At 43.5% G+C, this 13,548-nt stretch overlaps 1 protein-coding gene across 1 annotated transcript in view; it reads left to right on the plus strand.

Annotated features, from left to right (window-relative positions):
- Positions 1–13,548, plus strand: part of LOC126537559 (probable peptidyl-tRNA hydrolase 2) — a 66,531-nt gene continuing 52,983 nt past the window's right edge. Inside the window, exons 1-3 of the mRNA XM_050184670.2 lie at positions 1–86; positions 537–690; positions 7,315–7,404. Of these exons, the coding sequence (XP_050040627.1) occupies positions 559–690; positions 7,315–7,404 (222 nt within the window). The 5' untranslated portion in view covers positions 1–86; positions 537–558. The remainder of the gene's footprint in view (positions 87–536; positions 691–7,314; positions 7,405–13,548) is intronic.

Here is a 13,548-nt window from a genome sequence, read left to right on the forward strand (position 1 = left end):
ACCTCACTAATCTGCTAACACTGGAAATGCGCTGTCGCAGCGGACTTGTGCGCTTCGGGCGGGAACCGTTGCGCGAGGCCGCCTAGGTATGTAATCGGTGTGGTTGTTCTGCAGCTGCGTCTAGTATTTCATAAATTTATAGTAAATTTGCTTAGTGCATTTGAATCAGGTTTCCCACGTAAGTGTGGCTGGCAGTCGTACTCTCTCGCTCATTCACGGATGTCAGTCGTGCGTGAGTTGAGGCGTGCAGTGCGATGACGGGTAGCTTAACTTGGATGAACCGGTCGGCGCACGACGATCCAGAGATGCGTTATTTCGCGCTTTGCTCTCCAAAATTATGCGCTGTAATGCTAAAATTTCAGCCGAGAAACTGGGGCGCATTTTACTTTAAACGCTGTTCAACGTTCAACGACAACGGCTTGGTTAATTAATAAATAATCCCTTGAATTCATGAAAGCATCGATGCACGTTTTCCATCTTGGTGACACATTTTCATCTTGTTTAACTGGAGCGCGCGTGTATCTGTTTATTTGTAGTTCTAGATAACTAGCGCGCACAATGGAGGATGAGAGGCAAGCCGGTGACGGGGAAGAAAACCCCATGTCTCCCAAGCCTACGAAGTGGACGCCCAACCAGCACCACTTGAAAATCCTCCTCGGGATGGGAATTAACCGCAACGCTGCCATAAAGGTGAGCTGACGCGAGGCTCAATCTGTGCAACAGACATATATCCTTCCAATGGTGTGCTTTATTAAATTAGGCTCCGCCCCTTTAGCAATGTGAAACTGCCCAAATTAATTTAGCATAGAAGCCACACATATGTCGTTAAGTTCGAAAATGATAGCGAGACAGGAGGGTACTAGCCCATGTGCTCGACCTTTCACACCCCTTAGGAGAGCGCCCGCTGTTATATGAATTATTATTACAGCGAAGCTGTTGGCTCCTAGTTGGTCGCAGTGCCGTAGCCAGAAATTTTGTTCAGGGGGGCTCACTTTGCAGCTCGGCCTCCTCCTTATAGAAATTGTCGAGGGATCAAATACATTAAACATTAATTATAACTGCGTTGCCATTGCCAGAGATGCTGTGAACGAATTCTTGAACGCTACGCACTGCCAAGGCAAATAAAATATGTGATTTTCATAAAACAATATGCTTGTATGTCTCAAACATTGTGCCTGAAATAACTGAAATCAATGTTCCATGTTTTCTGCATATTTATTAAGCAAAGCAAATATCACACGAACTTCAGAACTGTATCAGTTTGAAACCAGCAAAGCAGTGCATGCCGCTGATATGAAAAATGTAAAGGCCACGAAATGAATAAGTTGAGGAGAAATATTCTAATAAAACTTTGTTAGCCTCCCAGCCTTGCTCTCATTCGCATCTCTCTGTCATTCAAGAACCTTGCTTACATTTTTGTACATACGCAGCGACCAGGGAAATATCACAATGACGCTGTCCTTTATAAGAATGTATTGCGCAGGGGCAGCTGTCACCGATCGTGTATTGTAATTGCTCCGAAAGTATAGTCGCAACTGAGAGCATTATCAAAAGCAGGAGTTCTGCAAAATATACGAGGGCGAGTCAAATGGAAGTGAGCCAATGCGAATATATGACCAACGGGGTACTTTTTAAAAATAATAGTCTCCATGAGCATTTAGGTCACATTTGTTCCACTGACTAACGAGTCGCGTGATTCCCGTCTCATAAAACTCCTTGGGTTTCTGCTTCAAAAAGTCTGCAACTGACTCTTTCAAGTCATCGTCCGACATGAATCTGGTTCCCTTGAGCTGTTTTTTCAAATGCTCCGAAATGTGGAAGTCACAAGGTGACAGATCTGGGCTGTATGGCGGATGTTGCAGTGTTGCCCACTTGAACTTTGCCAGTTTTGTATTAACCATATCAGCGACGTGGGGACGGGCATTGTCGTGGAGCAAGATGACCCCATTCCTCAATTTTCCACATCGTTTGTTCTTGATTGCGACACGCAGCCGATCCGGCGTTTCACAATATCAGAAACGATTGATAGTTTCTCCAGGTTTAGCAAATTCATTCAATAATGGCCCCTGACGATCGAAAAAGAAAGTCAACACCTTTTCGGCGGAAATGACGGCCTTTGCTTTCCTTGGGGGTGTTGAATTTAAATGTTTCCACTGTAAACTTTGCATTGTGTTTCAGGCTCGTAGTAGTGGCACCATGATTACTCCCCGGTCACAGTTGCAGACAAAAAGTCGTCACCCTCATCATGATACCAGACTAGATGAGTCAAGGCAACGCCGAACGTCTCCATCTTCTGGCGATGGTTCAAAGTCTTGGACATTCATTGCGCACACAAGAGCCGATAACTGAGATGTTCATGAATTATGGTGTGACCCAAACCGTGACTGATGTTCACACGCCCTGCCAATTCATCTATGCTTATCCTCCATCCTTGTCTAATCAGCCTTTGCAATTGTGTTGAGGGTGATTGCACGGTGGCTTTGGCCCAGTTTTGAATCGTCTTTGCAACTTTCACGTCCTTCATTGAACCGTTTGCTCCAACGCTCCACAGTGTCCCATGAAATCCAATGTTCAACGTACACGGCAGCCATACGGCGACTAAATTCTTTTTGGGAAACACCTTCAGCTGTCAAAGATCTCACGACACCACGCTGTTCAACTTTTGGAGCGTGCATTATGTCGTGCTACCATGTTCAACCCAGTGTATGAGAGCATTAAAGAACATTTATCCTCACACCTGCCTGTCACTTTTGTAAATGAGAGATACCTGTGTGCTATGCGCATGCCTCGCAGATAATGAACCGAACCATTATTCCGCAGGGTGGGTTGGCTCACTTTCATTTGACTCGCCCTCGTGCATTAGAAATGCGAAGATACAGCTTGATAAAGGGCAAGAAAGTGTCACTGGAAACAAAGTTTATTGCACACAAACACAAAACCTCGCAGCAAGATATCGAAATATACGTATAAGTCTCCAATAAATCTGCGTATCTAAGAAAAAGTCACTATATGTGATGCGTCAAACAACGCAAATAAACATGTTGCACAACCACAGATTAACAGATCACAGCCCCACCTCCCTCCACTCCATCCGATGCATCGCGTGCGACGGAAGGCGGTGTGCTTCCTCTCCTCTTTTCTTCCTTGCGCACGAAAGACTGAGCCACCATCACCGGCTCACCCATTCCACCACCCCTACTCTTTCACTCGCACATACAGCATGCGGCGTGCGGTCATGATGTTGCCACCCTTGGACTTTATACAAAACATGAGGGCGACGGCGACGGCAGGAATGCGCCTGGAGTGTTCATATAATTGCTATCGCAATAGTATAATAAGACTGTCCGGCAGCTGAAGTGTCCCATGGCCCATTACTTTCCGCAAAAGAAGTAACAAAATAGAAATTCCACCATGCCACAACTCGCTGCGCCGCAACAATGTCTTTTTCTTTTTCCTTTGTGCTGCGGGGGAGCACCAAAATGAAATAACGGAAAGGAAAGCATGTTGGCTACAATCGAATGCCTACTTTGGGCACCTAGTGGGTCTACCGAAGGAATATCGACAAAAAACGTGAGACGTTTGGTCCACAGAGAACCATAGAGAGGTTGCGCTCAAGCGAACGCGTTGCAATCTGTCGAGTCTCCACTGTGATGGCGGCGAGCGACCATTGTTTCTTTTTCTGCTCTGCTAGCCAGAAAGCGTCCAAAACTCTGTCAGGCGAAAATCCACTTAGCCAGATAAAGACGAACGCGCACTCGCGTTGGTCGGAGCAACCCGAGAAAAACGCATGTGCTCTGGCTGGCTCTGTCAACCCGCGGGTAGGAGAACAAGAAAATTCAAGAAGCTCAATGTGTGCTCGCGATTAAAAGTCAAAGTAAAAAATAAAGAAGAACGTAGTTGCCTTTGCTGGCATCAGTGTCTTGACATGGTTGTTTTGGCGAAGGTGAGAAAAAAAAAAGACCGCACCAATGAACCACCACAATGCTTCATCTCATCGGACCACGCTGCGTGCTTTGTCAACTTGTCTGATAGTGTGTTGATTTGGCTTGTCTCGTTGTATGGTCTGATATAGGAATGTAGAAAAGTCAATGCACCTTTGGCATCAAATGTTTATAAAAGCAATAAACGCATGAAATTCTGGGATTCAAGATCTAAAGCACGACTTTGGAAATGTCAGTGCATCTTTTGCATCAAAAGTTTGTGAGAACTTTATACACATAAAGTTTCAGAATTGAAATCCAAGCGCTCCCTAGATTCCACGGCCTCCGCGAGATGCCGCAACCAGCCCGCTCGCCATCGAAACGCCTTTGAGACTTTGTGCTCGGATGGAGCTCCTTGCGTTACGATATGTGACTCCCAGTGCATGGGCGTTGCCTCGAAATCCAGCGCGATATCACAATGTTCGCGCTAAAATGTATTTTCGAGCATGAAAAGGACATTCTAGACAAAATCGAGCATGATTTTCTGCACCAGGGGTTGTTTTGGTCGGCGGCGCATGACAGCGCGAAAAAATTTCTGGGGGAAGGGGGGGGGGGGGGGCTGAAACCCCGTAAGCCCCACGCCCGGGCTACGCCCCTGGTTGGTCGGTATTTTTCGTGTCTGCGTCCGTCAGCAAAAATGCGGGCCAATCCCGGCGGCTCTGCAGGATCAGAAGTGGCACGTACCCCCGTATATTAGAGGCTTCAAGCGGTCAGCAAAGTGAAGCGATCAGTACACACATTCTTTGGAACCACGCGTACAACATAAAGAACAGCATGCGTTTCAGAAAAATAACAAGCACAAAACAACCATCCGAACCACTTAATTGATAATAGGGCGCTCTTGATAATAATGCGAACCATGTAGCGCCCCACATACATTTCCCAGTAAATATTACTGTTGTGCAAGCTACCATGGCAATGGCAGCTTGGGACGTGAGGTATGACCTCCCTAGCCTTTCGTGTATAAAAGAACCAGCCTAGTAACTGATTGCAATGTTGTTGCAGCGCCGTGTGCTGTCATTACTTTCATTACTACCATTACTCTAAAGCAATAAAGCATTGTATACTTCCCTCAGAAATTGTAGTGATGGTTTTCAACAGCTTTCTGGACATCCACTTTCGCAGGGCTGGGAATGCAAGTCAATATGTTAATTATTATTATTATTATTATTATTATTATTATTATTATTATTATTATTATTATTAATTTCATAGTGTTTTTATTCGAAAAGGCATGCATACTTTGCTTACCCAATACATTTCATTTCCCTGTATGCAACAAGTTGGTGTGCTCGCTTCCGTGTACTGTAGAATTGAAAAAATATAACGCTAGATTTTTCTCACTGCTCGCACTCACAATCAAAAAGTATAATACCACACATGAAAGAAATATGTAAATGTTTGTCATATAATTAATGTAATAGTAAATGTACATTCGATTGGTCACTTGCGAACGCTCAAGAGTGCTCTTGCTGTGCTGTTTACATTTGCCTGGTCGAAGTCAAGCGCTCGAGACACATTCGTCTGGTTCATACAGAGCGCCGTGCTCCAGCTCACAGCACTCTGAGGCCCTCACACTTTCAATCCAGGAGTGTGACGGAGACCCAGCAGAAACTCAATTGCGTGGCTACTCCAATTGCTCTGGGAACAGTTAACACATTCCACTGGTGCAGGCTTCCTCTGGCTCCAATCTCGAGAGGGCTCCACATCGCTGCAAACCAAGTTCAAGCATAGTAGGAACCAATCGAATGTGCCATAAGTCTCATATAAATGTGTCGGCAAAATATTACATCTTCATTTCATGGAAGGCATCACAGGTCTCAACTTTTCAACTGCAAAATGAGCAGAGCGAGACATTTTTTAATCTATTGGCCACAGCCACTGCTTGCACTCCCAACCAAAACATAGTTACATCATGTGCTGGAAAGCACAATGGTGCACAAATAATATGTAATTTGACGTGAGCTATAGTTGTAACGTATGAAATGGCAATTCCTTAGAAAGTGTCGCAGATCGAAAGCAACTGCTCTGCGAAATTCACGGAGTGAGACTTGTACGACCGCACTACTTGGGTAGCTTCGAGAGCTTTGCCTGCTAATGATGAAACAGAGTACAGTTTTTATTGTGAAGCTAGCGTTATGCACTACAGAACAAAACATTTTGCTATCCAGTGTACAAGGAAGGCTATGCAAAAATAAGAAGTGGAATGCCAGTGCCTTTTGTCTGAAGTCAGGGGTTTGATATATCTGAAAACGCGTGCTATAGCGCACCTCACCAATTCTGTGCTGTGCAGTGAGCGTTGCATCAGCCAGCCAGTGACTAGAGGTCACTGCACGTTCGACAAGGGAGGAGAGAGCATACATTATGCACTGATGATTCTTCTGAAAAGCATCTGTTCAGTCAGTATCACATGGAGGGTGATCAAGGACGGCCAGTGGAGGAGCCCTTTTGCTCTATTCTAGTTGGCTGACGCAGCCTGTAGCATTTTCAGTACTGCACGGAGTTGGGAAGATGGAGCGTAGCCTCAGTGTTTCTGCGGCAGGCTTCAATTCTGTGATCGCAAAACGTGTGAATGAATGGTTCTTTTTGCTGATTATGGTACAGACTCATGTCTACCACTGCGGTGAATCTTGGCATTAGTATGTTTTTGTACCAAATCCTGTGTTCTCACGAGTGGCAAGCAGTCATCGCCAAAACACCAATTCTCTAATTATGGTGGACGGTCAATAAATGTGTCAAATTTACACAACTTTATTCGTAGGCACTCAACACTCCATTGCAAGAAGGGTAAGGTACTAGTATGTTGCTTTGGGTATTTTCTAATGAGTCATCATAATTACAGATTGATTCAATCTCTATTTAGTCTGCATTCAGTTGCGTTTTGTTGTTTGTGTAGAAAGAATTGAAACACCATCTTGAAGTGTATGCACAAAATAATTATTGGCTGCAGGCATTAAGAGAAAGGAAAAGCCATTACTGCCAGAGCACAGCACATCAAACGTCCAATCAAGCATGGTAGTGGCTTTAGCAAAGTCATTGTTTGTAGCAATATGCAGCATGTGGTTGAGAAATTGATACAGATTGAGTATGCGAGGGGTTCAGTTCTCCTGAAGCTGAATGCCCGTTGCCGTTTCTTTGCCACTACTGGCCATAACTGACAAAACCAGATTGCATGCAGGAAGGAGTAAACCACACCTTTAACGGTATAGGCTGTCGCCTGTGAAGTGCGTCATTTTTTGCAAGATGACTTGTGATATGGGAAACAAAGATGATGCAACATTTTCATGCTTTTACACGACTATTCTTTGTTCATATGTTTACGTTCTGTTTGCAGGCACTCTACTACACCGGAAACCAAGGCCCTGACTTTGCTGCTCAGTGGATTTTCGAGAACAATGACGAGGACATTGATGCTCCTCTCGATGTGAGTGAAACACATGGTTTCTATGGGAACATGCATTTGACAACTGTACTTCATTGTGCAAACATGTCTCTTGAGTTCAATTTTACAGATGCTTACAGTTTTACAGATGCTTACTGCTAAAGGCTCCTTTTTTTTCTCAAAAAGGCACCTAAGGCATATTTTGTCAACAAATGCTCTTCTCAGCTGTCTATCTTTGAGAGCACTTGTGGTAGCGTACTGATACAAAGAGTTCTGATGGCCTAACTTCAGCTGTTTGAAGGGAAATGCTGCTTCGTGTTCTCAATGGTGCTGTCCCTGGTTGCTTATGGTCATTCTGCATGTTCCCATAAGCACACAGCCTCCAAACAGGGTGACAGGTTTCAACTATTGCTTTTGGTGACTGGTTTGTGCAATTATGCAATTGCTCATTGTGTACACAATGTTTTAGAACTTCTTCACATTCATGTGGCTCAGATTGGTTATATTTATTAAGGTGCAAAGCTTTTCCACAAAATTCATAATGTATAATATAACCATAACCAGCATGTATAACCATAGCATGTAACCATAATATGCCGTCTGGCTAACTGTGCAGTAAAGAAAAAAAGAAAGGAAGAAAACAACAACAGTGATTCCCTCTAACTCATGCTCTTTGAAATGCGGAGTACAGAGGGGAGCTTATGAAATTCGTCATTGAAAATTTCACAGTTGTGTCTAAATAGTGCTCATCTGCTGTCCATTTAAACACAAGGCTTTGTCACCATCGTCATTCATCAGTTCCTTTTCAAGAACTAGCCAGCTCTAATGTCGTCAAAATGGAGCACAATGGAAGTCAGCCCTTTTAATTCCAGACACTCAATATTAAAAAAAAAAAAGTCGCCTTGTAAAGTCGCCTTATATTTGACCCTGACAGGACGGACAAAAATGATAAAATTATCCAGCAGGTCGAGCTAAACAAGAGGCAGAAAAAACACAAAAAACCCATCGCAGCTTCATAGCACGGTATTTGCCATACTCTAACAGGCTTCCAAGTTGAACATGCAACCATATGTGTTTGAGGCAGAAAGCTGATGTAGAAATGACGTTATCCTAGACAAAGTAAGAAGCTAATGCATGTCCAATTTTTTTAGCAAGAAAAATGTAGCATGGCTCCAATAAGAAAACTATAAAACCAGCTAAAGGTTTACCTTTGCAGAATGGAAATTTACACGTAATGTCCCTTGTCTTTCATCTCACACACTTCCATCACCTTGTATGAGTCACAGCATGTCATCCTCCATACTGCCCATTGTGTGTTTGACATTCTGCCATTATCAAACAATTCCACTACAATCGCAAATGGAATGGTGGCCCGCAACTGGACTAAACACTTCGCTGGCTTGTGCTGTTACACGTGCAGTTACCAGACGGCCAAAAACATGTGACATGACTTTGTTGCCACTAGCTTGGCATGTAAAATAACTTTTTTTAATGACCTTTCAGAATCAAACACTGAAATCAGCACATCGTCATCATGTTACACGAGAGCATATTCTGTCGCCATCTTATGACAGCATTGGCGACGATGCTGTCTAGGTTGGCTGTGGCAGAAAACTCTTGCAAATGTGGCTTTGTTTTTGTATCTGATAGCATTGTACAGTCCTTTTTCATACCAAATTAAAGAAAAGTTTATACATTAGAAATAGTTTAACAATTAATCTTTCGTTGTGAGCTACCGTTACCACTTGAAAATCTGCCTGGGCAGACTGAAAATAGGGGTTGTGGCAGAAGGTGATTGTTCAATGCATTATGTCCTCCATCGCCGCCAAGACAGACACTACACGCATTTGGATCATGATTGGCGTCGGAGGCATTTTTGCCAAGCAGTCAAGTTGAAATTATCAGTTGCAGGCCAATTTTAGGATCGAAATACCAAATTTTGGTCCATAGAAATCTATTAAGTTCCAGCCAGGACCTTCAGTAACCTGGTCGAAGCATTCACTTCAGCAGGACCCATTGTTCAGCCACTGTTGATAACTCGGTAGATGACACATAGGTCTGCTTGATATATCGTCAATCATCCACTCGCCCTATGTCACATGTTGCTCATTGATCTTAACATCTGGGAAGCATCTTGCTACTTGCAACATGTCTTGTTCCACTCACGTGCCAGCCTCTCTTTAAGAGGGCCCTGAGCCACTTTTTCTCGAAGAGGAGAACTGCATTTGAAGTGAAAATAGGCTATTTCAGAAATATTTTGCCATAAAAAGTACTTCAATGCGTTCAGCAGAAGCAGAGTTATTGGCAAACAAACACGGCCTCTGCTGTGCTCCCTTTCCTTCTTCAATGCCTTGCACTGCAAAGGCTACAGAGTAGTGGGGTGTGCCCACAACGTGCTCCACTTCCTAAATATCACTGTGACGTGCAGTTCAGATTTCATTTTGCATGTTAATGTAGACACCACGACTTCCGATTTTGGTGCTTACGACGCGTTAAAATGTAAACCAAGCATGGTTGTTCTCAGCGAGCCGCAGTGCACTTAGCTAGTGGACTTGTGGTGGCACCCTGCAGTGGCCGCAGTATCTACGCTACGTACCAGACCACAGGTACCAATAGCAGCCGTGTATGGGAATCTGCTTTTAACGAAATAAAGCGTCCAGAAAAGGATGAGGAGCAGGCTTCTGTTGAAAAGAGAACGTTTGAGAGAAAAGTTAACTCGCGCTCAGCTTTCGAGCTCCACGCACTGCGTACGAAAGCAAAACTTGGCTGAGATGTTCACAGCAGCGTATGCTACCTACAGCTTATGTTATTTCACCAAGCCCGAAGGGTGCTTTAAGGCCTCCTTAAAAGGCCCCTTACCAGCCCTCACTGCTAATTTTGATTATACAGTTGACTTCCGTTAAATGAAGCCTGACGGGCCTGGTTAAATCGACTGAATTATCCAGTGGGTTGAATTAAACAGAATGCAGAAAAAGCATAAAAACACATTGCCGATTCATTTGGTTTTGTTTGTCCGATTTTGACATGCCTCCGAATCACATGCACTCCCACTTTCTGTGTGTCCAAAGTAGAAAACTAACATAGAAACAACATGAAAGCTCTTAAAGTATAAATTTATTGTACACCCAATTTTTTAGCAAGGAAAATGGGCAAGTGTCTAACATGTGTTGCACAGTGGCAGCTGGTTTTCTAACATTAGCTTCACTGCAAAACAGCATTGTTAAACACTGCAGACGCGGTTTGGTTTCATGTTCAATCCATACAGGAAGTTATCGATCGGCCCGACGTTCTATGAAGAAAAGATGTGTATTAGAATCGGGTAAATGCCATAGTTGGATATTGGGAGCTATCATTATAGCTTGGAAATCTTTCTATGGCACAGCCAGGCTAGGCATTTCCGATGGTAAATTTTTTTAATGTTTGTTCACTGTCCCCTTAGCTCTGCCAAGGCATGCTGCCACTAAAGGGGTCGCTATTGAGGTCGCCACAAGGGTCGGGCATGGGCATGCTGACTGGGTGGGTTCGAATGATCTGGCAAACATGAATTTTTGGATTGAAGTAATGAAAGCTTGTGCCCATGGAAATACATGGCCGCTGACTAGGACCTCTGGTCGGGATTAAATTAACTGAGAAATCAAACTGAAGTCGAATTAACGGAAGTCTACCGTATACATTGGGCCTTGTAGAGCGCAGTCCTAGGAGCGTTTCACTGCAAGAATCTTTCGAATGGGTTCATTAGTGGACGAAACAAATGAAATTGAAATGTCACATTGACAGGCTGCTGGCAGGCATGCTTCGCTGCCAACGTTGACACTCTTCTCCTCTGCCTCGACTGTCATCCAAAAGCAACTTCCCTGCTTTCTTTCATGCGGAAGCTGAGGGGCCACGTCACGTTTATGTTACAACACCTACCTGCCTTTCTTTTTTTCTTTCCTTTTCATGCTGCGCAGCACACTTGTCATTAGATGATTTACCAAGGTCCTGTGCCATATTCAGCGATGCTGCAGACAGTGTGTTTTTGTACATAGAGGCATTTGTGCACATGATCTTGTCTGTCCAGCTGGCAGGGGGGTTTCCTCGAGAGGAAGGGTGTGAAGTCTCTTTATGCGATTACATGATCTATGCACCACACTTGTCTGTTTACAATGCACAAACTATGTGAGAGGGGCCCTTCAAAGAAAACTGGAAGCATGTTGTAGGTGTTGATAGTCACAGCTTGTAGACTTTTCCAAAATGCCCATACAGCCAAGCAGATCTATGGAAGCAGTAGCACCCTTGGGGCACTGCACCATTGTGTGACTCTGCATAGGTTGGTGAATGAAGTTTGAATGCCTTAGGTGCAGTTGTGCATCAAGTCGCCTGAAGTGTTTTGCACAGAGTGTGTGCAAGGGAAAACATGAAAGTGTACAGCATGGCCATGGCGCATAGCTGAGTGAAGCGAAAGACCAATGCAACACACTTTCCCAAATAGTTTCTTGTATTTTGCCATGTCACTTGGTGAAGCACCCTGATCGTGCTGTATACTTTGATGGTGTTCTTATTCTTGGAAGCATTATCCACGTTTGAATTCATTCACTTGTACCTCCAGACATACATCGATGCAACGCATTGCAGAAAGGCCATTGCATATAATTTTGTCCTCTTGCCTTCTTGGAACACGCTCCAAAACTGTGGAATCATGATCTGCATTAAAAAAAACACGACTTTAATGCACAGCTTTTTTCTTCAAAGATAGCTCTGAAGATCACTTGCACTTTACAATCAGATGTGAAGTCGAAACTGCATTTGTGACGTTGGCAACAGCCTACCTTCAGGGCCATCAGACACAGCATCATCGCTGTCAGAAGATGGCGGCAGAGCACATTTTTCTTGAAGGTTGCTGTGGGTTCATTTTGTGCTCGACTGTGATCACTGTCGGAGATATCACTTTCGTGAGATTTCATGCAACTTGGCACCGGATGTGTAGGCATATGGCCAGTATTTCTCGTGTTGTGCCAAGCTAACTGTGCAGAACGTCAGGAAGGGTCTCCAAATCTCAACTCCAGAGGCACGTAAAATCTGAAAGTGATAGTAGTGATACTGCCACTTTGTGTACTTGGTATGTGAGGCCAGTGAAGTGCAAATGGCAACGACGATGCACTGCTTTCATTATGAAAGCTCATTAAAAAAAAGTTTCCCTTCTATGAAGATAAATTCTACATGTCTCGTTTCTTTTCTGATCATCAATGTGGGGGCATGTTAAATTTTTCTTTTATAAATTGGGTGAATTTTACATACGGGAGCACTTTTATTTTCTTGCTTTAAGACTGCAAAAATTGGGTGTGCATTAGATTCGAGGCAGCGTTACAATTGTGGAAATATGGTAGGCTAGACCTGCAGTGTAATTTACCTGCCGAACTAAAATTGTCGCACGATTACAACAGTGTATGCAGCAGGTTGGTGCACATAAAAGACCTACTGTCCTAACACAACAAATTTGCACCTGAGAATTACGATATTTACTCGACTCCAGCACTATCTATTTTTAGAATTTACTAAAATGTGAAACGCAGTTTAGAATCAAGTGCAATACCAAACTGCAATTGGTGGTGTCCAAATCCCATCCCTCCATTTCGACTCCCACCTTCCAATCTCAAATGCTGTACTGCTGCTGCCAGAAGTTCCTATGAGTGCTGGAAGTTTGTTATTCTTAAACACCACCTTTACTTGATGTTCAAGAAGTGATACCCAGTCCACTGCATCTCAGATGTAATAAATTTTTTTTTTTTTTCAAGTGACATCAAATCACTATTTCTCTCTTACCAAGAAACTCTAGTGAGGAAACAATCAAAAGTATTGTATTTAGCATTTTTCCGAAATATGAAAATCAGGGTATGCATTACGATCAGGGGTCTTTTCATATTCTGTAAAGGGGCACTAAAGGCAAATATTAAGTCAAGCTTAAGTAATAGGTTAATGGTTGAGAATGTTTAACGCGTCGTTATTATAGAGTACAGAGCTTTAGTAATTGAGAAATCGTGATTAATACAGGATACTGTTTGAGACTCCATCATTGCAAGTACTAGCCGGATGATGTTGTGACTCCTCATTACAATTCTGTCACTAGTACTCAACCACTTGTAATAAAAAAATCATTGCATTGCATTATAAGGCAGAAGAAAATGCTGCTTGTCCATTTGTATTCTT

Source organism: Dermacentor andersoni, chromosome 4 (assembly GCF_023375885.2).
Source record: "Dermacentor andersoni chromosome 4, qqDerAnde1_hic_scaffold, whole genome shotgun sequence".
Classification (NCBI taxonomy): Eukaryota; Metazoa; Arthropoda; class Arachnida; order Ixodida; family Ixodidae; genus Dermacentor; species Dermacentor andersoni.